The sequence below is a fragment of the Dioscorea cayenensis genome, chromosome 7 (genome assembly GCF_009730915.1).
Source record: "Dioscorea cayenensis subsp. rotundata cultivar TDr96_F1 chromosome 7, TDr96_F1_v2_PseudoChromosome.rev07_lg8_w22 25.fasta, whole genome shotgun sequence".
Lineage (NCBI taxonomy): Eukaryota > Viridiplantae > Streptophyta > Magnoliopsida > Dioscoreales > Dioscoreaceae > Dioscorea > Dioscorea cayenensis.
Genome location: NC_052477.1, coordinates 1,521,332 through 1,546,128, shown reverse-complemented (window position 1 = coordinate 1,546,128; position 24,797 = coordinate 1,521,332). Strand labels below are relative to the sequence as shown.

At 33.0% G+C, this 24,797-nt stretch overlaps 3 protein-coding genes across 3 annotated transcripts; 2 read left to right on the top strand and 1 right to left on the bottom strand.

The window, feature by feature from the left end:
- Nucleotides 1-319: 319 nt before the first annotated feature.
- On the top strand, nucleotides 320-9,494 carry LOC120265475 (probable acyl-CoA dehydrogenase IBR3). The gene is made up of 16 exons (XM_039273405.1): nucleotides 320-633; nucleotides 718-858; nucleotides 1,010-1,141; nucleotides 2,020-2,208; nucleotides 2,761-2,838; nucleotides 3,329-3,445; nucleotides 3,560-3,658; nucleotides 3,738-3,855; nucleotides 4,677-4,945; nucleotides 5,179-5,373; nucleotides 5,988-6,130; nucleotides 7,800-7,884; nucleotides 7,971-8,180; nucleotides 8,273-8,425; nucleotides 8,814-8,918; nucleotides 9,021-9,494. The coding sequence occupies exons 1-16, from the start codon at nucleotides 355-357 to the stop codon at nucleotides 9,210-9,212; spliced, it is 2,505 nt and encodes an 834-aa protein (XP_039129339.1). The 5' UTR covers nucleotides 320-354; the 3' UTR covers nucleotides 9,213-9,494.
- Nucleotides 9,495-13,619: 4,125 nt separating this feature from the next.
- On the bottom strand, nucleotides 13,620-16,583 carry LOC120264887 (endoglucanase 17-like). Its single transcript, XM_039272768.1, has 7 exons — nucleotides 16,235-16,583; nucleotides 15,932-16,138; nucleotides 15,633-15,833; nucleotides 15,452-15,544; nucleotides 15,195-15,356; nucleotides 14,805-15,080; nucleotides 13,620-14,274 (listed from the first exon to the last, which is right to left on the bottom strand). Exons 1-7 carry the CDS (start codon nucleotides 16,484-16,486, stop codon nucleotides 13,942-13,944), a joined length of 1,524 nt encoding a protein of 507 aa, XP_039128702.1. The 5' UTR covers nucleotides 16,487-16,583; the 3' UTR covers nucleotides 13,620-13,941.
- A 4,870-nt stretch (nucleotides 16,584-21,453) lies between these two features.
- LOC120264885 (putative pectinesterase/pectinesterase inhibitor 22) lies at nucleotides 21,454-24,081 on the top strand. Its single transcript, XM_039272767.1, has 2 exons — nucleotides 21,454-22,425; nucleotides 23,250-24,081. The coding sequence occupies exons 1-2, from the start codon at nucleotides 21,468-21,470 to the stop codon at nucleotides 23,918-23,920; spliced, it is 1,629 nt and encodes a 542-aa protein (XP_039128701.1). The 5' UTR covers nucleotides 21,454-21,467; the 3' UTR covers nucleotides 23,921-24,081.
- Nucleotides 24,082-24,797: the final 716 nt, after the last annotated feature.

The window sequence follows — 24,797 nt, the reverse complement described above, 5'->3', positions numbered from 1 at the left end:
TTTAAATGGATATATATGCCAAATATATATATATATATATAACTATAAATAGATAAAATTTTGTATCCAACATTTGATGTCAAACAGCAAACACGAATTCAGTACTCCAACCAATAAAACCGCGACGCGTGTAACAGCACATTGTTCACCAAACCTAGATTGTCTGGGTCCCACATCAATAGTGTGTTTATGCCACGTCATCTCATGGGTCCCAATGAATTTATCTAATAATAAGATGACACGTGTCCCAGCGCGGGTTTTAGAACTTCTATTTAAAACTCTCCTTCTCTTCGATCTCTTCGTCTTTATCTCTATCTCTTTGGTTCTTCTCTCTAGAGTTTGGTTTCGTCTCCAATGGCGATCCTCACCTCCGATCTCCTCTCCAAAGTCCAAGCAACGCATCAATTCGAGGAGGAAAGGCTTCTAGGCTTCGTGCGAGCCAATGTCTCTGGCTTCCCCCAATCGTTGGCGAAGTTCTCTGTCTTACAGTTCGGGCATGGCCAATCGAACCCCACCTTCCTCCTCGAAGCCTATTTCGGTGAATCTGGGGCGGAGGTGAAGAGGTATGTGCTCAGGAAGAAGCCCCCCGGTGTGCTTCTTGAGTCTGCCCACGCTGTGGAGAGGGAGTTCATGGTAATTGATTTGGAATTATTATCTTTTTATTGTTTGGAGGTTGGAAAGATGTGAGCTTTGATTATGGATTTGCTTATTTTGCAGGTTCTTAAAGCGTTAGGTGCTTGTAGTGATGTTCCTGTTCCTAGGGTTTTTTGTCTCTGTTCCGATCCTAGTGTTATTGGGACGGCGTTCTACATCATGGAGTTTTTGGAAGGGCGGATATTTTTGGATAACAAGCTGCCGGTACATCTCTCTCTTAAGTTTTTGTTTGGAACTGTTTGTGTCGACAGTGCACGTCTCCTTCAACAGGGACAAATTGAAAAGATAGAACCTTTTTTTTTTCTGTGATTCAAATTTATGCGCTTTTTTATGATTTAAGATTTTGACTGACTAGGGACTGGCTCCTGAGAGGAGAAGGGCTGTATATCAAGCAACTGCTCAAACTCTGGCCGCTTTGCACAGAGTTGATGTTGACTCCATTGGGTTGCAAAGTTTTGGTAGGAGGGACAACTATTGCAAGAGACAGGTGAATTTTTCACGCTAATTGTAATAAACATATGATAAGTAATGATAAAAAAAGAGCTACAAACACTTGATGTTGGGCATGGGACATTTATCTTATTGAGGTCAACAAACGTGATACGAAACTAACTTGAACGAATGAGCTCAGGTCTCTTAACATCAGAGGTTCCTGTTTGAACTAATTTAAGGCTCCTTTACTTGTTCTTTCAGCTACTTGAAATTCTTATCTAATTATCTCATTGTAGAGTGCTCACTGCTCTTTCTTGCAAAGTGATGTAATGCTGCAGGCTGCTTGCGGTGCAAAATGCAAAGCAGTTGTTCTAGGGTCACTAAATTCAGAATGATATTAAACCATGCAAACTAGCTTCTAATCTTTTAGTTACCGATAAATATGATGTGTTCGACAAGTGTTCATTAAGAAAAGTGCACTTTTTTTAGCTGGAAAAAAATCTCTCTGAAAGACCATTATAAGTATGCCCTGGCTGGACTCATGAAATTCTATTCTTTTAGCGGAATGTATTTGGATTACCCTGTCGTTCTCATGTTTCATGTTTGGTGTGTTGTTTAGTCCGGATCCTGCTCTTTCATTGTTCTATTTTTTTCTATTTTTTTGTGCTAAGCAGTACACTTCTTTGCATGGAAGAACAAATGTTGGTAAACATTCTATTTGTTACATGATTAGATGCAATTGGACAAAGTGGAGCTCATCTTGTTTATTATTTAAATTTTTTTTTTATTATTCCTGTTTTATATGTACTTTGTACAGATAATCTAGCCCTTTGATACATATAAGTTCAAAATTAGAGTTGGTATAAATTTTTTCTGGAAATGTAATAATCAATTAATGAGGCCTGGTTTAATCAATTGCTATGTCTTTTCTAGGTACAAAGATGGGAGAGACAGTATCTTGCCTCAACAGGTGAGGGGAAACCCAGTCGCAATCCTAAGATGTTAGAGTTAGCTGACTGGTTGAAGAAGAACATCCCTCTTGGAGACTCTTCTGGATCATCAGGCACTGGTCTTGTTCATGGTGATTATCGGATTGATAATTTGGTCTTCCATCCTGTCAAGGTTTGTCTCTGGATTCTTTTGAAAATTCTGTTATCTATGATATACCAGCATATGCTCAACATGTTACTGCATTGCACCAGTTGATGCAAAAAGAATAACTGGAACTTTGGTTGCCTTTTCGTGCCATACTGATTAGCATGCTTCTCATTAGAGAATTTTTTATTCGATGTCGGACACAATTATGAGAAAACATGATTAACTGTTTTGGACCATGCCCTTTTTCCAAATAATTTTTAATACATATCATCTGTGCATATTGTAAGTGCCAGTCTTGGACAAGATTGCGTCTGTAATTTTCTTAGCCAAAATTATGTGTTGCACATGAGTTCACTAATCTGCTGCATTTTTCCATACATATCATTATGCATTCTTGCACACTTTATTCCTGGTGATTAAATACGCTGACATTTGTTCCATGTGCAATGTTGTTTTTTTAGTGCACCCTGGATATCTTTCTGGATTGAAAATAGTGATGAATGTGCTGCAGAAAAACATGTAGTCTAATTCAGCAACTTTACATTTCCATGTTAATTTTTATTTTCTTTGTCACAGGATCAAGTGATCGGTATCCTTGATTGGGAGTTGTCTACTTTAGGGAATCAAATGTCTGATGTGGCATACAGCACCTTGGTATTTTCTGAATTCTAAGTCTATATTTTTACTTTATTGATGTTTGTTATACATTTAATGTTGTCCTTAGTCCTGACTCATTTTTTAAAAAAGTTTTTTAGTTTAAGAAGTCTTATTGAGAACGGTGATTTTGCTCTGTCATGTTTTTACTTCAAGTTGCATATAATCCTGTTTTAAGATGAATGTTTCATTCCACTTTTCAATTACTCTGGTTTTTTTTTTTTTGTATTTTATGTTTTATTTATGTGTGTGTATGTACAAGCAAGTTTTTTTTCATCTCTGACACATACCTGATATCGTGTGTTTGCCGTTGTGTTATAGTGCAGGCATGCTGTTTTTTTACATCTACATATTCATGTCTTTTCCTCTTGATGATATTTGATGTAGCTTCATTTAATGTTATATGTTGGGTCAGCCTTGTCCAATTCTGTTCAGGTTTCAAATGATGCATTCGTTTGATGTTGAAATATTAAGTCATCTTCTTTTGCAGCACTTCTTTGTCGATTATATGCTGGCCACCTCTGAGTCACGGGGAGGACTAGAAACAATGATGATAGAAGGCATTCCTTCAGTAGCAGAATATCTGGCCGACTACTGCTCTGCAGCTGTAAGTATAACTTTATTGTTATGTTTCATGTGAAGTTACCGGCGCAGTTACTATTTTGGTCTGTTCCTTGAGAGCTGTTCACTGTATGTTAACTTTCTTCTGTGTGGACATCAGCAAAAGCCTTGGCCAGCTGCAGACTGGAAGTTCTATGTAGCCTTTTCACTGTTCCGTGCTGCATCTATCTATGCAGGAGTCTATCACAGATGGGCTATGGTATGTTGTTTGTGGTTCATTTAAGTATTGTGGGATTAGTTAGTTATAACTAAATATCAATGAATCATTCAAATTTTAGGGCAATGCTTCTGGCGGACAGCGTGCACAATCTGCTGGAAAACTAACTCATGTTTTGATTGATTCTGCCTGGGATTATATCAACCGGAAGTTTGTGCTTCCTAATCAACCTCCTCTTCGTGAGTTGCCTTCTGATGTTTTTTCCCAATTTGTAAAGCCTTGCTATGAATCCAAAATTGATTGCAATCCTTATTGCTATAGTCAACATTCATGGATGTAATTGCTACCACCCACAAGTTAGAAGAACAAGATGTCTAATATGTGATACTAAATGTCATATACAAACCAAACATATTATCCGGACTTAATTCAATCAAAAAGCTTGAGTTGGTAGGATGAAAGACCCGGGCTTATACATTCAGATCCATATTTTTCCAAATTAACTGATATGGGACTGTTAGTTACTCTAATACATCCCTTGATTTGTGCTAGTCTATTTTAACTAGTCATGTAGCAAATAAATTAAACAAATGTTGTTATTATACTATGTTAGATGCAAACCAGACATACTATTTGGATTCGATTCAACCTAAAAAGCTTAAGTTGATAGGATGAGAGACTCGGACTTATATATTCTGATTTATATTTACCAAATTAACTAATGTGGGAATAATAGTTATTATAATATCAAATAGTAATGCTAGATTTTCTCCAAGTCACAATTGATATTCTTGGATATAGTTTCTATTTCTGCTATTTTTTAGATAATTTTGTTTTTCTTCCCAAACATTCAATAATGATTATATGATCTCCCACAAAGTATTTTTAATTTTAATTCTGAAGTCTTGCAAGTTGAGTCAAACATGTGTCCATTGCTACATTTGCAGGGATTTATCTGCATGGTATTCTGGATTCTTTAGTTTTAAACCTTGATAACTTGCCTCTGCATTTCTTGTTTATGTTTTGAAGATGGGTTGACCTTGTCACCTTTGATTTTCAGGTCCCGTAACTACAAAATCTTCTGAGATGCAATATCCTAATGGGTTGGAAAATATATACTCCACAAAAGAACAGGGAAGATTTGTTCCTAATGAAAAGGTTTTGATATTGAAAAATAAATTATTGAAATTCATGGAAGATCATATATACCCATTGGAGAATGAATTTTATAAACTTGCACAATCAAGTGCTCGTTGGACTATCCATCCAGAAGAAGAGAGACTGAAAGAATTAGCTAAGCAAGAAGGCCTTTGGAACTTGTGGATTCCTGTAAGCATCTTTTGTTCCTTTTCTCATAGTCCATTTTCTGATGAAGTTTTAAGTTGGCATTAGTTTGAGTGATTGATATTAAGAGAGGGAACATGTGTTGATTGAGAATCCTTGTTTGTTAGCAATTGTTGTATCTTTTTGAATAAATTCTTTTCTTTATCGATACTACTGAGTATATCCTCTGTGTGTGCATAACATCTGGATCTAACCTTTATACTCCTGGTATTTTGCAGCTAGATAGTGCTGCTAGAGCAAGAAAGCTTCTTTTTGATGGGAACAGTTATCTAAATCAAGAAAATTGGAGCAATAACCTACTGGGTGCTGGCCTATCAAACCTTGAATATGGATATTTGTGTGAGATCATGGGGAGGTCAGTTTGGGCACCTCAAATTTTCAATTGTGGTGCACCAGACACTGGCAATATGGAGGTAAAATGTAATATCACATAGTTTAGTGAACCTTCAGTCTTGTATCTAGTTTATTTGTGAGCCGAGCCCATTTTCAAACATTTTTACTATTAGTATTCTGCTTTACAGTTCTAGATATATTTCCTGTCCTTTGTTCAGTAAGTGTCATTAATGCATATAATAACTTTCTGTAAGAATGCTTTCTTTCTTAAGTCTGATGTCGCATGTGCAGATCATGAGCATGAAAATTCCTCTTTGTTGGAGTTTCATTTAGTTTGTATCCATGATTTATGGGAATGAAAAATGTCCCAATCTTATTTATTACCTAAACAAGTGAGACGGAAGACATCTTAAGAGCATCTAAGGGCATCTCAGGTTTTATATAATTTATTGTATAATCCATGATGCATGTACATGGTAACTTTGTTGCTTGAGCCTCAGTTTTTCATATATATATATAGAGAGATATATAGATATATTGAATAATGCATGGTGGATGACTATTGTTGAATATATATTATTTCTATCATTTTTTTTTTTGTATTTTTTAAAAATTATTTGATTGATCCTTTTTTTAAAGTAGTGCGATGGTAGTAAATAGTTACTGAATTTGTATGCAATGATTCTTGTGGTAGGTTCTATTGAGGTATGGAACTAAGGAACAAATGAAAGAATGGCTTGTTCCTTTATTAGAAGGAAAAATAAGGTCTGGTTTTGCAATGACTGAGCCCAAGGTTGCATCATCTGATGCAACCAACATCGAATGTGCAATTTCAAGGTAATTTCTTTCAAAAATATATATGATTCATATTCAAGAGTGGCAGTATTTAAATTTCTTTGCTTGTTTTAGTATAGGTTTCATTGCAAGGAATTTCTATTGTTTTATTTTTGTTATCAGAATAGTAACGCAACGAGAACGTGGGTCTTCATATTGTTCCGTTATGTGGCGTAAGGGCAATCAGACTTTGTATATATTTTTTAAATCTGATAACACTAAGGTTTTACTTTATTGTTAAATGAACTCTAAGATGGATTGTTAGACTCCCTATCATAGTCTTTCCTTCAAGAGGTTTGGCTGTGGGAAGGGGGAATATGAAGAAGGGTTCCACGTATTGTTAAGCATATGTTTCTTATCCAAAATCTCCTATTTACTTGGGCTTTGTGATACAAGCTGAGTGACTAAGTAGTTTGTGCTATCGAGTTTTCAGTTTTTCTTATATATGTTAACTTATCTTACAGTTTTGGTAGTCTCTTCCTTTGGTTAGGTAGTCTAGTCTGTCTACTCGCTAGTGTAGTCAAGCAAGTCGGTAAGCCAGTCTCTCTGCTTTGGTAAGTAAGATAGTCTTGATTGTTAATCCGGTTAGTGGTACTTCAAAGACATGCTGCACTTGAGATCAGTTCCATTCTTGCGCAACCTTAATGCGCGCTGCCTGACACACACAAACCAAGGAATTGCGATTTATTGAATGCAGGCGCTTACAAGTCAAAGGTTCTTTGTAGTCTTTTAGGCCACACTCGTGGAGGTTGGTCAAAGTCGTCGTGAGCTCTATATCTGAAGCTTCTACACCTTCACTCCTTAGTTAGTACAAGATCTATTACCATGTTCCGATCTTTCCATTTTTATACCCATTGGGAAAGCCTCCCAACTCGTTGGACAATATGGGTAGAGTTTGTGCATTTGTAGCTAAGGATAAGCCATTTCTAGCTCGCCTGTTCAAACCTTGCATCCCTAGTATTGCCACTATTCCCCCTTGAGCAGGAGATGGCATGGGAACCAACAAGGAAGATGCTGCCTACTCACCCTCGCAATGAGAATGTTTGGAACTTTTATTCTTGTTGTGATGATGAATTCCTCTTATATGTGAAATTGCTTTTATAGTATCATTAATATATGAGGGGTCAATGGATGGAGAATGTTAGACCGTTATTCCTTTATAATTGGAGTTATTAGAATCCTTTCTGCCAATATTATTCCTTGGAAGTGGTAAAAAAGTTCATCTAAATACTTAATAGGACTTGTGGCATCCCTCGATCCTATGCTTTCTGAATGACTCAGTAAAAATCTGAATCACCTGTAACCGTTCCACCGTCTCTCTAGCTGCCAAATCTTTAGCCAAAAAATGATTCACATAGTTTCATTGCTTGTTTTTTTTTATCCTTCACCTGATAACGACTCAGAATGCTTTTAAAAAAGAAAAGAAAAAGATACAGATAGTGCCACTTGCCAGGGAACTTTCATATTGATGTAATGCAGATATACGTCTCTTCTGTTAACTGGTGTCCTATTCAGTTTTTCTTGATTCTGATCTTGTCTACACTAGTAGTTATTCTCATGAATTTTCTGTGTTTCTTTAGTTGTCCTTTTTTTTCTCTTACCAGGATTATAGTAAAGATGTTTCCGTTTCAGAATAATTGCCTTAATTTGTTGCTTATATGATGTAAATCAGGGTGGGAGATTCTTATGTCATAAATGGCCGGAAGTGGTGGACAAGTGGTGCAATGGATCCTCGATGCAAAATTCTTATTGTGATGGTGAGTTACCAACTATTCCAAATTTGCAATATGTGGTTTACTTATCTTTTATGAAAACTGATTTTTATTACTGCAATCATATGCAGGGGAAAACAGATTTTACTGCATCCACTCATAAACAACAGTCTATGGTCTTGGTGGACATCAATACTCCTGGGGTGCAGATAATCAGACCATTGCAAGTATTTGGTTTTGATGATGCTCCTCATGGACATGCAGAAGTATGCTTTGAAAACGTCAAGGTACCAATAGACAATATCCTTCTTGGAGAAGGCCGGGGATTTGAAATAGCTCAGGTAATTTCTTCGAAGTTATTTTATGGACTTACAGATTACGGCTACACTTCATTCCTTTGATAACTGAACCTTTCTTCTCCACTATCCTGCAGGGTAGGCTTGGGCCTGGGAGATTACATCATTGCATGAGACTGATTGGTGCAGCGGAACGTGGTATGCATATGATGGTACAGAGGGCTCTTAAGAGGAAAGTTTTTGGGAAATTCATTGCTGAACAAGGCTCATTTCTGTCTGACCTTGCTAAGGTATGTTTAATGTGGTTCTTTATTTGCTGCTGTTGATACAAAAGATGACTTTTATGTTTATGAGCAGTCAACGGTTAAAATCTAGGAATAGAAAGGATTCTGTCAAATTTATATGCATGATTATGAACATTTTCTCAAGTTTCTTACAGATTAACCTATTATTTATAGACGATTGCATAACCATACTCAGCAATCTGTGAAGCAGACCACAATGATCTTTGATATCAACTATTCAAACATTTGTTTTAGCTGGATCATTGTATACCTTCTTTCGTTTTATATATTATTGTTATTACTACTCAGTCAGTACTACTTTTAGACTAACCTTCTATGTTGTCAGACTTTTATATCGTGTTAATCTTCGATAACAAAACCATCAATTCTGCAGTGCCGAGTAGAACTGGAGAAAACAAGGCTTTTAGTTCTTGAGGCGGCCGATCAGCTTGATAGGCTTGGAAACAAGAGAGCTCGCGGAACCATTGCCATGGCCAAGGTAATGTACAGAGATTTATGTTCAAAGAAACCTCTCTTTCTTGCGATCAGATTGAATACTTCATCGATAATCAGAATTAACATGTTAACTACTTCACGGCAGGTCGCGGCGCCAAACATGGCACTGGCAGTGCTTGACATGGCAATGCAAGTTCACGGCGCTGCCGGTCTTTCATCAGACATTGTTTTATCTCACCTGTGGGCAGCTGCAAGAACATTAAGGATCGCAGACGGTCCCGATGAAGTACATTTAGGTACCATTGCGAAGCTTGAACTTCGAAGGGCAAGACTATGAACGACATTTGGCTGAAATCGGCTACTTAATTTATCGAAGGCCTTCGTCTTCATTGTAAACAACAGAAGAGAAAATAACAGAGATTGACAATAAAGTTTAGGAATACACACAGAATGAGTACAGAATAAATTATCTGTACAGGTGTATTGGGAATTTATCCGGAATTAGTTGGTCCCTCTTAAACATTGTATTAAGATAAAGGATACAATTTATGGTTTCTTTACTTGTGTTAATTGTTAAATACTATTACTGTTTCAATGTTTATATTTTGTTTTGGTTTAATTTAGTGATGAATTGCATTGTTTGTTAAACCAATTGTGTTTTAATTGATTTTTATAATGTTTATTGAAAGTTTCCCTTTTCTAATAAATTGACACAAGTTCATGATTCAAAGTTAAATTTTGTATTTATTTATTTATTTTTTTTTTGAGAAAAATGTACACAATCCCTTAATTTAACACTCCACCTCTATTTTATAATTAATTGAAATATCGTCTGCAACAAGAAATAAAATATCTTCACATTAAAAAGATAATAATTTTTTCCTATATCAAATTTTAAAATATTAAAATTACAGTGTCTTTTCTAAATCATACTTCATAAATGTAACATTCTCGTCCAAAACAAATACAACTTAAATTAAAACAGATAACTGATTACAAGCACAAAATTTGAACTTATATATATGTGTGTGTGTGTGTGTGTGTGTGTGTGTGTGTGGCAATTCCTTGGATTCTTTCTTCTTAACCTTTTTAACCAGTAAAAAAGAACATTTCTGATTTCTTGAGCTTTGGATCCCCTGTTCTCATCCATCTTCACCAAAGGGGTTCTCTGTTCCTCAATCAAAGGCAGAATATTCTCATGATTTCAAGGCTTTATTTCTTTTCCCTGCCATGCACTCTTCATTAGATTTCCATGTTTTACTCTCCAAAGCAATCTTGACTAAATCAAAAGTTGCTGCTCCTTTCTTTATTTTTAACAATAAAATTCTCATATTTTATATAATAATTATTACTATTACAATCTTATTACCACAATAACATCATCTTATTTAAAGCTATTTATATCATGTTCCTTCAATAAATTACATCAAATGTGTCACCTTACATTACACATATATAAATATTAAGTTATCAACTAATAAAAAACCCTACCCCACCCACATTGTTGGAATACATAGTACATTCACACATCAATATATTTTAATTAAATTTTGAACTAGAAAAAAGTATTTTATATTATTATTATATTAGCACAGTAACATCATCATTTTTAAGCTATTTATGCAATTTCACTACAAAAAATAGTATATATATATATATATATATGTCAACCAATGAAAAACCCTGCCCACCCACATTGTTGGAACTTGAAACACATAGACACATTAATATATATTTGAATTAAACTTTTTTAAAATAAAACAACAAAGGATGGAATGTTTGATGATGGTGTTTGGCATAAAAACATAGCAGAGTTTGTTTGTTATCTCCAACTTTATCTTTGTATTGTAGTATGCCATGTTATTGTTATGTTGTGTGTCCTTTATTTTTATTTTTATTTTTATTTTTCTTCCTCTTCTCCATGCATGTTATTACTATTATTGTGTTAAGAAGAAGGCTGCATGTGCATGACAACACATGCAAACACTGCTCATTATGCCACACATCACATGCTTTTCCATCTTTCTTCTTCCTCTTCTTCTTCCCTCATTTATTCATTAATTGCCACCTTTTTTTTTTGTCTTTCAATGATTTCTACATCTCATCCTCAATTTATTTTCAATGGCATATAGTCCAACAAAACCTTGTCCCTTTACACATGCTGCCATGGAATTTCATCCATACTTCCCTTAGGATAAGATAAGGCTCTCATAATAGATTTTTTTTTAATTTTGTTTTTAAAAAATAGATAAACCACTGAAGATATATTAAAAAAAGAAAAAATAAATTATACAAGTGTATATACAGAAGTTAGAGAATATGGATAAATACAAAATACAGTACATTAGAGTTGAGATAATGTAGAACCTTCAATGATAGTTTAGTGATCATACAATGATACAAGAGTTGAGAAAACATAATTGACTTTTTAGAAAATTAACTGTTTAAAAAAATCATCTACACATGGTCACCATTCTGTCATAGATTTATTTTGAATTTAGAATTTAAAAATTAAATTTACCCCACCACTTGATTAATAAAAATAATTTTTTTTGTTAAACAGCAAGATCTACTCCAAATATATGTTTTAGTACCATCTTGAAATTTTCCTTTTATTTTATTTAATTATTTATTTATTACATCCAAAAGACAACAATTTTGAATCTTAAATGCAAAAATAACTTAATAATAATAATAAAAAAAAAAGGAATTAGATAGGGGTATAAACGTCAAAAAGAAAAGAAAAGTGAAAAGGTCCCTGAAACAAATCTTTTGTCAAACCAAATGGCCAATGAGAATGCTGCTCGGTATTCTATGACTTTGGTTCTGGGGCAGTGCAGTGTTTTTCTTGTTTCTCGTTTTTTGTGCATTTAAATAAATAAATAATAAATTATTATATTTATATATATATATATATATAATATATTTCATGTTGGCCCAACACTGTATTTTCCTATTGGTCAATGAATAATAGCAAACTGCTTTAATATACCATCTTCATAAAAATTCTTCTTCTTTTCCAATTTTTATTAACTATCACATTTTGGGGGAAAAAATCAGATTGCTTGTTACTTTTAAAAATTCTATAAACATTAATTATTTTTTTAAAATTTTATTTTTCTCCTAATTTTAAAAAAATATGTTCATTAATATAAATAAATAACTCTAATAAGGACTCATAAAATATATTTTAAATTTTAGGAGCTATTTTGATAATTTTAATATTTGTCAAAGTTTATGTGACAATTAAGATGAAAGAGAGGAAGTACTAAATAAATAACAAATGATTGTTTGATCTGAGTAATGACTAGAGGGTTGTTTGTATTGGGACTTTCTGAAAATGTTTTTTAATTTTTGTAAAACAGACTTTTGGGAAAAAATCTTTTAGAATAAAGTTAAGTGGTTATCTAGCGTTTTTGTTTGGATGTATTAGTTTCAGAAGCATCTTTGTAGTTGTGAAAATGTTTGGATGTTTAGTTGAAAAGTACTTTTACAGCAACAAATTACGAAAATGCCTTTTTATTAGATTGATTGAGGGCAGTTTAGTAAATGCACTAAACCAAATAACTTATCAAAATAAACTTTATTTCCATAAAGGCTAGTCTTTTAGTGAACTTTATAAAATAAGTTATATTTTGGGAAACTATTTTCGATCAGAACTATTGAAAAAATCTCATCGAGCATAATATACAAACGCTCATAAAGCACTTAGCTTTATAAAATAAGTGCTTTTGGATCAACAATAAGCTGATCCAAACAACACCTAAGTCCTCTAAAGAGAATATTTATGTGTTTGTTAAAGAAAATATTTTTTTCAAATTTTAGCTCAATAGGATGAGAACACAGATAAATTAAGGTACATATTAACTCTTTGACTAAGCATGCATGTCTACTTTGTTCCGAAAAAATCTAATAAATTTTTTTATTTTTCACAATGAATCAAAGAAGGGAGATCATGATTTATTTATTTTTTAATAAAAGTTCTTTTAATTTATATTTTAGTTTGCATAATATATAAAAATAAAATAAATAATTAGATTATATGGATAAATATCATTTTTACAAAAGTATATAAAGAAATTCCTCAGACACGCTAGTTTAAAATCCTAAAAATATGCATCTTTCAAGTATTTACATAAATAAATAAAACATGAGCCTTGAGAAAGTGGTTTTGGAAGATTTTATTTTATTTTTGTTAACAAAAGTGACAAGGTTGTTAGTTAAAAGGCATGCAGATACAAAAATATATTAATTACTGTGGCTTATAGATTTATTGAAAAAAAATAAATAAATAAATACTTGATCTTGACACATTACGAGTTGGGAGACTATAATTGAAGACCCATCAATTTAAGTGACATGGAATTAATTAGATTCAAATGCTAATTGTTTAAATCTTATTTAAATTTATATATTACATTTATATTTAGTTTTAAATCCCATGATTTTATCATTAAAATTATACTTATTTGCATATTAGCCCACTTTAAAAATTTTAAGTTGAGTTAATTTTCTGATAAAAAGAATTAGAGTTTCTAATCTGTCATGGTTATAAATTAGAGAAAAGAAGATAAATTAGAAATATTACTGCCTGTTTTTCAAATATATTATTTTTTTACATAAAAAATATTAATATTATTAAGCAACAACATTTTTATAATTAAACTTAACAAACTTAATAAAATACATTAAAACATTCTAAATAAACAAACATAAGAAATTCCATGCACAATGCTCCAAACAATAACAAACTAATATATATATATTATAATATTAATTCATTGAAACAAGACAAAGTTACAACTCGCACAAACACCAACACAAAAGCAAGGTTGACTAGTCAAACCCTACTTAAAAACACTAAAACACTCTTTAACCTTAATTAACCCTTTAATCACTCACTTCAAAAGCCTAAAAACAATATAATAATAATATTAATAATATTAATAATAAAACCCACCTATGCCCTCTCTTCAGATGACACCGGGGTCCCACTTCTTAATTAAACTTCATTAAACACTAATTAATTAACTAAAAACGTAATTAACGTCTTGAGTGCCTCGGGATCAGATCTGGCCGGATGAGTGGGCGAGATAAGCCAGAGCGCCAACGAGAGGAGCATTGATATACGTAGCGGGTTCGGATTGTTCGTAATCGGATCTAAGATCCGGGAAGCGGTCTTGGGCGTCAGGGCCACCGACGACGGCTCCGACGAGGAGATTAGGGTTCGGTGCCATTGAGCCGAGAACGGAGAAGCCTGCATGGCATGCGATCCGAGCAGGGTGGGACGAGATGGACGGCAGAGATGAGCCTCGGTGGTGGATCCGTTTAGGGTATTTGGATCCGTAACCCACCATGTATGACATCCGCATTGGGTTCTCACCCAGTAGGTAATCCACCTGTGAAACGGGAAACGTCATACCACGTTTCCCCATATACACATTTTTTTTTATAATTTTCCAAAAAATAAATAAAACCATAAATATTGAAGAATAATAAGAATATGTTTTCACACAAGTTTCCATTTCAGTGATCTTTCAAAAAAACCTCTAAAAAATTCCGTTTCCCAGGGAAAAATTGGAAATGGGAAACGGCTTATCGAGACTCGTATACAAATTATTTTTTTGGTAATTTTCACAACTCTTCATTTTTCAGTGATTTTTCAAAAAAAAAATGCAAAAATTTAGCACCGTTTCCACTGAGGAAATGGGGAAACGTGTTTGTTATATTTTTTTTTCTTCGAAACATATTCAGAAATTCCCGTCCAAAATTTGGGAAACGAGTTATTATATTTAAAAAAACCATAAATAATTCCAACATATGATACCAAAACTATCGATTCCCACGTAGAGCATTCCGTTTCCCATCCAAAGTAGACGTTTCCCAACTATAAAAAGAAAAGATAAGATAAAAGAGATGAATAGGAGACCTGGCGCTTGGCAATGGAGCGGAGTTTCTTGGCAGTGACAACAGTGCCAGCACAAGACACAGTTTGAGAAGAGAAAGTGAGATATTTGGCGTAGGTGACCAACAAGAAGGATGTAGACGTCACATACTGCATGTTACTGTCTCCCATCTTGAACAACAAACCCCCTCTTGTGTACTGAGTTGAAGAGAAGGAAGCTCCAGGGATTATAGAACAAATGAAGTTATCTGCATGACCTTTGTAGTCATGCAACTCCTTCACATTCTGCACCAAATAAGCCTAAACAGAAAGAGATTAAGAAAAGCAAGAGTTAATGAAGTCTGTTTGTGGAGCACGAATATCAAAGCAAAAGAAACAGAGAAGAAGATTAATTAATTAATTAAGAATATATACCTTGGAGAGGAGGATTCTAGCACCAACATGCTTGTTATCCCAACCAAATGTGTTGTCAGATTCATCAGCACCGAGTGTTTGACCGTTGAGTTTGATGTAGTATAAGTATTTTGGGTTCTTTGTTGCTCTGTGTAACCATGCTGCTCCCCATAGCAACTCATCCTTTACAGTTGATGGTTAGTTTAAGTTATAGTTATAGTTATAGTTATAGATGATGAAAAAAAATATTAAGAATAAGTAAGGAAAAATGTTTAAACCTGGTAACCAGAGTAAGAGCAGTAGAATGGACAGACAAAGGATTTGAGTGAGTTGCTGTAAGGGCCTCTGAACTTGTCTGCAAAATCAAAGACCTGGAAATACAAAAGAAAAAAAAAAAAACCAAAGGAGTGTTAAATGAGAAAGGATGGGAAGGGAATGGAGGGAAGAAAGGGAGTATACTTTGATGGAGGTTTTGAGGAGGAGTTTAGAGTAGGAAGGGTCTGAACGGCGGAAGACAATGGAAGCAGCGGCGAGTGCAGCAGCAGTCTCAGCTGCAACGTCTGAACCTGGGTTTTGTGGGTCTATTTTTAGTACTGTTCTTGGTGTGTCCATGTCTTCTGGCCTTTCCCAACATGCATGGTCACTGTTTGCATCTCCCACCTTCATTTTCACATTCATCTTCTCATTAATTCTATACTTTCACAACATTTACATAAAAAAAAAACAAGAAACAGAGAGAAACAGAGAAAGAGGGAGACCTGAACATAGATGGTGTTGGGATGAGCAGTGGCTTTGAGAAGATAATCAGTGGCCCAACGAATAGCATCCTTAGCATGCTGAAGCTCACCCTTCATCATACCACCAAACTCAATCACACTCCATGAAAGCATTGTTGTTGTAAATGCCATTGGAAATCCAAACTTCACATTATCCCCTGCATCATAGTACCCTCCAACCAAGTCCACCTGCATTTCATTCCATTCCATTCCATTCTCTCAAAATCAAATCATGCAACATTGTAAACATTATAATAATGAGAAGTAATTAAAAGAAACACTTGCATGCATTGCAGAGCCATCTGAGAGTCCAGAGTCTCTTCTCCACTTCATCCTCTGGTTTGCAGGAAGTTTCCCTGACCTCTGCCCTTCAAAGAACAGTATGGACTTTGAGAGTGCATCTCTGTAGTTTTGTGTCGCTTGTTTCTTGTTATGGTGTTGCTTCATTCCAAGCACATTGTTGGAGAAAAACAACAACATTACTAACAAGAGAGACACATTGAGAAGCAGAGCAGTAGTTGAGAGAGCTTGTGCCATTTGGGAAAAAGCAAAGCAAAGCACAGAGCAAAGAGATGAGAAGAGTGAGCTCTGTTTATAAAGAGCAAAAACACTTGTCTATCTTCACTCTCTCTCTCTCTCTTTGTTTCTATCTCTCTCTCTGTTTCTATCTCTATCTCTTGCTACTGGTTTTCTGCCATTATTGTCTCCACTGATCACTCTCTTAAAAGCTCCACCTTTCTCTTTTAATTCTTTTTTTTTTTAATTTTTATTTTTAATAAATAACTAGTGTGGCAGAGGAATAGGTGTTCACATGAAACCTTTGTTTCTCTTTATTACTCTCTTTTCCCAAAACACCCCTCTTTCTTAGCTAAACTTTTCTTTCTCTAGCACATAATATGTGAAAAATGTAATTTTTTTTTTAATATCAGATTTATTTATTTTTAATATCTCTAAGTCACATTTTAAAGAAATTGAATTACTAGAAAAAGTTATGAAAACACATTTTATATATTATTTTGTTTTAAAAATACTAAAAAATAATAGCATGGTTCTTCCTAGGGGTTGGGATGTGGATAATTTAAAAAGTCTAATCTTTATAGAGCTCTCAATATTTTGACACTCTGGCACTCTATGGATCAATAACTCAAATATATATATATATATGAGCTATTATTATAAAATTGAAAATATTCAAAGAGGTGTAATTAATTTTCTTTGGCAAAAATATAAGTAAATATTTTTTAGATATATAGTTTTATTAGAAGCCAACTAAAAAGGTATTTGTAGTTTTGAAGAAAAATATTAATCAAGAAAAACAAAACAAAATAATGATATATTCTTCTTTATGTATTTTATTAATAAATGGTTTATCAAAGTACTTTTAGAGAAAACTATTTAAATATGTATTCAAGGAAATAATTGTATGATTGTAAGTTTGTAACTTGGTTTTTGGCTAGTCTAATTTGCTCCTTTTACCCTATGATGTTTGACTATATAAAATATATATATGAAGAAGCCGTGATGTAGAAAATGGAAAAGGAAATCATGAATATAATATTATGTAAAAAGAAATTTACTAAAATACCCTAGTTCTTGACTATGTCTATGTATAGTAGTACTTTGTCCTCTATCTTTGAAGTTTAAAATAAAAAGGAGAGAAATGACAAAAAGGGAGAAAGAGCCGTTTGAGCCTTTGAAACTCCAACGGATTACCCTTAGAAACCACAAAAACAATAACATGAAGCCCTTGGACATAGATAGGATAGGACCACCTTCTTTGTCATTAACCCTTAGGGGTTAGGGCATCTCCTATAGTATGAACTAATAGATGTGAAGTATATATATATATATATAGTCTCCGAGGGTCCGTGAAATATTATTGATGGGTGTTTATTAAGGTTGTCAATAAATCAAATAATTAGAAATATCTATCAATTGCTAATGGTTTTTTTTGTCTATTGACATTAGGTCCTCCGTATAAAGTATTCGTCCCACTAAAAAAGCGAGTTCAAATCTCAAATTTCAAAAGCAGAGGGTACAAATGTTGTAGGGAGCAGATCCTCACTTATGCTCATCCCTAACCCATGACTTGTCCACATTTATTAAAAAAAAAAAAATTATCAATTGTCAGTGTAGCAATAGCCAAACGATTAAAGTAATTAACTTTTACACTAGAGATCGAATATATAATTAAAATATAATAATAAAAAAATATATGTTTGAGGTAACTCAATCACATTGTAAACAAAAAAAAACCCTACTTGCATTTTTATATTATGTTTTTATCTTATCTTTCATTCTTTATTTTCATGTGTGCATATATACATTGAGAGGTATTGTAATATGAAAAGATGTGTAGTATAGAAAACCAAAATTTTGGTATGGATTTTAAATTTATAACAATAAAATTAATTCAATCAATGTCAAGTTAAATTGAACTAAGTTGGAACAGATGTTGTCAAGCTCAAGCTAATTAGTTTCGAATTTATGTCATGCTATCAATAATTCAGACTAAAGGATTTATTTATTGATTTAGATTTATAAAAGATAAAATTAGTTTTAGTTGACACAAGATAGAAAATAAAAAGTTATAAATGGTGATTAAATTGAGGGTGAAAATGAAGGTGTAATATTTATTATACATTTATAAAAGATAAAATAAAATAAACAAAGAAGACAAACCCTAGCTTTCCCTAGTGAGTAGACTAGGAATTGATGGGCCCTATTGCTCTCAAAGTTTCAATGAACTTTGAAAAAGGCCCTTACTATTCAAGGGTTACTAAATTTTGTGTTTAAAAATTATTTAAATACATATATGCATGTATAAATATTACTACCCTTTTTAATTATACATTAATATATCTACCATGATTTTTACAATTTTTTTTGTTCATGTCATTCACTATTTTTTGTTTCGATTTACATAGGTATTTCAAATTTTTATTTTTTTAATATAATAAAATGGATAAAAAAGAAAGTATAAAAAGTTATCTCCTACATCAAATAGTCAAGATTATTATGTTATGTATAATTGATTCAATAATTCTAAACATAGAAAATACTCTAAATAATAATATAATTATATTTTAAGAAAATAATATATTTACTTCGCCATAATTTTTAGTTAGATCTAATACAATTTTTTTTTCTTTTGTATTTTGAGTAGAACATACAATATGTTGTAAATGAAAACTAATTACCATATTGCAAGAATATAAATTGAAAGTACAAAAATAAAAATAAAAGGGAGGAATAGTAAATGAAAGCTTACCATATTGCAAGAATATAAATTGAAAGTATAAAAATAAAAATAAAAGAGAGGAAAGAAAAAGAAAGGAAAGGGACAAGAAAGAATAAGAAAAAGAAAAAGAGAGAAAAAATAGTGCAATAAGTGTGCTTTTTTAGGGTCCATGATTCATGGGAAAAGAGAAGGACAGAGTGGACTGCAAGAGAGGCTGCCATTTCTCTTCTCATGTGCTCTCTGAACTCCTCCACATGCCCTTTGGATCAATGCGGTCCATTTCTCTTTTTCTATTTCATGTTTTTCTTAATAAGTTTATCACTTAGTAATTTAGATGGTGTATAATTATTAATTAAATTATAAACACCAATTTGTGTGTGTGTGTGTGTGTGTGAACATTTGTTTTAATGTTGTTACATGTGTGTTGTGATATCAAAATAAATGTGTGTAGAAATTTTATTATTGATGTTTAGCTCTTATTATTAATGTTTTATTTGATTTAAAATATAGATAAACTTAATAAAATTTATGTGTGAGTAGAATTACCAGTGTTTTCAGACCCGGACCGGACCGGGCGGTCGGACTGGCTGACTCGGACCAGCTTTAAAACCGGGTCCCGGGTTCAATATATAAAACCGGATTTTGATAAAACGGGGTTGAACCCGGCAACCCAGGCGATCGAACCGATGACCCGGTGATCGTACGGGTCATCAACCCGGTTTGCACCAATAATTCTTATTTTATTTTTTTATAATATATTAATGTTTGGGGTTATAATGTAAAAATTATAAAACTAAGAAAGTGGGAGACCAAGGGGAATATTTTTATTTTTAATTTTTTTAATGAACTTTTTTTAGTTGTGTATTTCTTTTGTGAATATTTTTATGCTTCTCAATTAATTTTATATTAGTTTATTATTATGTTATTGGGTGTATTTTACATTTTTAATGTGGTGTAATTCAATATTTATTTATATAAAATACTCACTTAAATTTTTAAAAATCATGTTTTTTATTTTTTTATTTTTTATTCTTCAATATTTAATTTTTTTAATTATATATAACTAAAAATTATATTATTTTTAATAAAAATTATTGACCCCGGTTCAACCCCGGTTCAACCCGGTTGAACCCCTCGACCCCTGACCCCTACCCTTGTCCGGGTCGATGGCCGGTCCGGGTCTGAAAACCTTGAGAATTACAAGAGAGTCTCTCACTATTTAGAATAGATAGGTTATATATATCCATATATATATATATATATTAAAGGTTCTAAGCTAGTGACGTTCATGGATGTGATGTAGAGAGAAAGTGTTAATAGATGAAGAGTAATAAATCTTGATCATATTCTATAAAATAGGTAAATTACTGAATGAGGTAATTTTCTGTATTTTTACATAATTGTATATTTGTATTATATGCGTTTATCATATTCACATAACAAGCCTCTTATAAAGATTTTGTGAAAGTTTATTTATTTATTTTTTTATAAGAGGGAAAGTTTATTCATATATACATATATTGTACATCCGGGTTTCAGTACTGTTTGGTAATGTTTATATTCATATAAAAAGAGCGCTTGTCGTCTATTATTAAAAAAAATAAATAAATCATATTTAATAAAAATTAACAAATATAATAAGAGGATTATAACATATACAAAGGGAAATTAAACATAAACAACACAAACTTTATCTGTATATATGTAGAACATATATACAAACATTTGTATATATATATAAACATTTGTTTCTTTGTAATAATTGTTCTTTAGAAGATCAATATTTTATATTTAGATAAATATAAAGAATTAAACAACGAAATATATAATTAACTTTAATGAAGTAGTCCACATCAAAATGGAATCTAGCTAGAAAATTGAAACAAGTAATAGAAGTGACAATCAAACATGGAATCACTTGTTGTAGTCCCACCCCCTCTTTACCTTTTAATCCCCAAAAGAATAAATCCCTTGTAACTTTATATATAAATAAGCCTTTGTTCTTATTCTTAAGTTCAACTTTGTATATAAAAATTACATTATAATTTCTCATATCTAAAAGCAAGCTAACAAAAGTATACATGGAATAACTTGTTCTCTCTATTGCATGAACTTCTGAATATTAAAAAGAAGCATCACTCAAGAAAGAAGTAAAGTATAAAGAACAAACTTGAATTACAAACAATGCTCAACTTGCCATCTTCCAAAGCTTCATCATATTCATATAAATAAAACTCTAAATCTTTCTTCTTTACTTACCATCTTCATCCAAAACTAATGGCCTTAGCCGACTTCTTCTTCTTCTTGTTCTTCTTACTCTATCTCCCTTTTCACCATGCACTCTTAAACCCTGAAGAAACATCCTTCCAATCCTCATTGATAAGACAAGCATGCTTCAACACAACCAAACACAAAGATTGCACATCCTACATTCACACCGAATGCCACATCGATGATCGAAGAGCTACACCGGTGTCGATAATGCATGCCGCAGTCAAAGGAACAATAAATGAGGCCATTCGAGCAATCGAGTCGGTATCAAGCCTAGTTTCCTTGTCGATAAACCTTCGAGAGAAGACGGCGATCGATGATTGTGTCGAGCTCCTCGACTACTCTGTGTCAGAGCTAGGATGGTCATTGGAGGAGATGAGCTTCATTGAGACAGAAGAGAACAACATACACAGAGAAGGGAACTTAAGAGCTTGGTTGAGTGCTGCTTTAAGTAATCAAGACACATGTTTAGAAGGCTTTCATGGCACTGATGGACGTCTGAAGAACTACATCAGAGGAAGCTTAGATGAAGTGACGCAGCTGATAAGCAATGTGTTAGAGATGTATCGAAGATTGCGAAGCATAATGCCGCATTTTCCGGTTAGGAATGAGACCATTGGAGGAGGAGGAGATCATAACAACTATGAGATACCTCCATGGATAACATCAGAAGAGGAGGAGTTGATGCATGGTGATCCAAAGGGAGGGATGAGGGTGGATGCAGTGGTGGCCGGAGATGGCAGTGGAAGATATCGAACGATAATGGCGGCGGTGAACGAGGCGCCAAGTCACAGCTCAAGGAGGTATATTATATATGTGAAGAAGGGGATTTATAGAGAGAATGTGGAGTTGAAGAAGAAGAAGAGTAATATAATGTTGGTGGGGGATGGAATAGGAGCTACAGTTATCACTGGGAGTAGGAACTTCATGCAAGGATGGACTACTTTCAGAACTGCAACATTTGGTATGTATCATGTGTTACTTATCATTAGGGTTAGGGTTAGGGGTTTTTTTTTTTTGTGTTATGTGTCTCAACATGGCATCATATATCATTTGATAGAATTGTGGTTTGAGAGCTTAATTAATTTGTATGGAGAATATATAGAGAGAATATTGTGCTTTTTGTGATTAGGGTTTTATTTGTGTATTTATTATTAGGGTTAAAGTTTGTGTCTTGTTTGATTAGGTTTACAAAATTTTGTGTGTGTTTTAATATGACATATTCAAATATCATTTGATAGAATTATAATTTGAGTGTGCTTAATTAATTTGCATGCAAAAAAATATGATGTATGAATATGTGCTTCTGTGATTTGAGTTTTGATTTGTATATTCATAGCATCAATTAAACATCTCATTTGTAGAATTACCTTTTGAGTGTTTATGCATGCAAAATTAAACAGTGTTTTAGCTTCTTGCCTTCTTTACTTAAACTTAAGAAGCATACATTAAAATCTTTTATTAATCATTTGAAATATGAGAAACCAAAATAACACACAGTCCAATATATCTTTTTGTCCCGGGTTGAGGGTGTGCGGGGTTGGACGATTAATTTCCAGCTGCTCATGTGCACGCCCCTGATATATACAACGCTTGTTGTTTTTGTAAAAAAAAAAAAAAATTAGCACACATGGATATATAGACAAATGCTGATTATGAACAAGATGTAATTTATGACAAACATATATGAACTCATGATTATTTTTAGAATAACTTGTGCTCCCATTGTTCTTGTTTCTAACAATACACATAGACTTAAATTAACTAAGCTCAATGTGCACTGATCAGCTGTCTCAGGACAAGGCTTCATAGCAAGAGATATAACATTCCGAAACACAGCCGGACCGGCGAACCACCAAGCGGTAGCTCTCCGAGTCGACTCAGACCGATCGGCCTTTTATCGATGCAGTATCGAAGGCTACCAGGACACGCTTTACGCCCATTCACTTCGACAATTCTACCGTGAATGCAACATCTACGGCACCATCGACTTCATCTTCGGTAACGGCCACGCCGTGCTCCAAAACTGCAAGATCTTTTCTCGCCGTCCTCTTCCCTTCCAAAAGGTCACCATTACTGCCCAAGGAAGAAAAGACCCAAACCAAAACACTGGATTTTCAATCCATAACAGTTATGTTTATGCAACATACCCTACATATCTTGGAAGGCCATGGAAGGCATATTCAAGGACAGTGTTCATGCAGACCTATTTAAGTGCACAAGTGCAACCTCAAGGATGGTTGGAGTGGTTTGGGGACTTTGGATTGAGGACTTTGTTTTATGGAGAGTATATGAATTATGGACCTGGTTCTTCAGTTGCAGGGAGAGTGAGGTGGCCAGGTTATCATGTCATTAAAGATGAAGCAGTTGCTAGTTATTTTACAGTTAGAAGGTTCATTGATGGCACTTCTTGGTTGCCTTCCACTGGTGTGGCTTTCACTGCTGATTTAATTAAATAGTTTCATTTGTTTATTTATTTATTTCTTTATAGTGTTTCTTGCCTTTTGTCTTTTGGTATATATATATATAGTGATGTGCTTGTATTTCTTTTTAATTTTAAAGAAGATACAGTGTAGAAGATGTTGTTGTATCTTAAGAGATTAATGTTTTGAATATTAGAAGTTTACAAGCACTTCAAATGAAATATATTATTCAATTCTATTAAATAACTTGATATTGGTTTTATATTAACATGTTCTCTATCATAAATTCACAAGCTCATTAACTCCAATGGCATGGCCCAACTCAGTCATTAATAAATAAGAAGAATTCATGCAACTAAACAAAGTTAAAAAGTTATTCGAATAATAAATTTATTGTTAAATTTATTTATTTTTTAATTGTCTTTAATATGTTTGCTTTTGTTCGTATATATATATTGATGTATTTTTTATTTTTTTAATAATATAATGGGGAAGATAATGTTTCATGCAATTATTAAAATAACAAAAACTATGATAAAGTTAATATGTTCACTGTCATAACTTAAAAAACCCATGACTCTAATTAATAGTATGTGGCACAATTAACATATAAATAGAAAGAATTTCAGAACTAAACAAACTTAAAAATCATTTGAAATATCAATAGAAGGTGTAAAACCAAATATAATTTCTCAATAAATAAAACAAAAACTTTATATAAAGTGTTCAAAACTTATCTTGTTACCTAATGTGGGAATAAATCTAATGAGGGAGTGTATAAAAGATGGGCTTCGGCTGACTCATATTCAACATTTTTCTTTAATCAAACCATATAAATTTGCAAAATCTTTTCATCATCGCACAAATTGTTTTTATTAGTTGATTAAAGAACAATGTGATTTATTTATTTGAG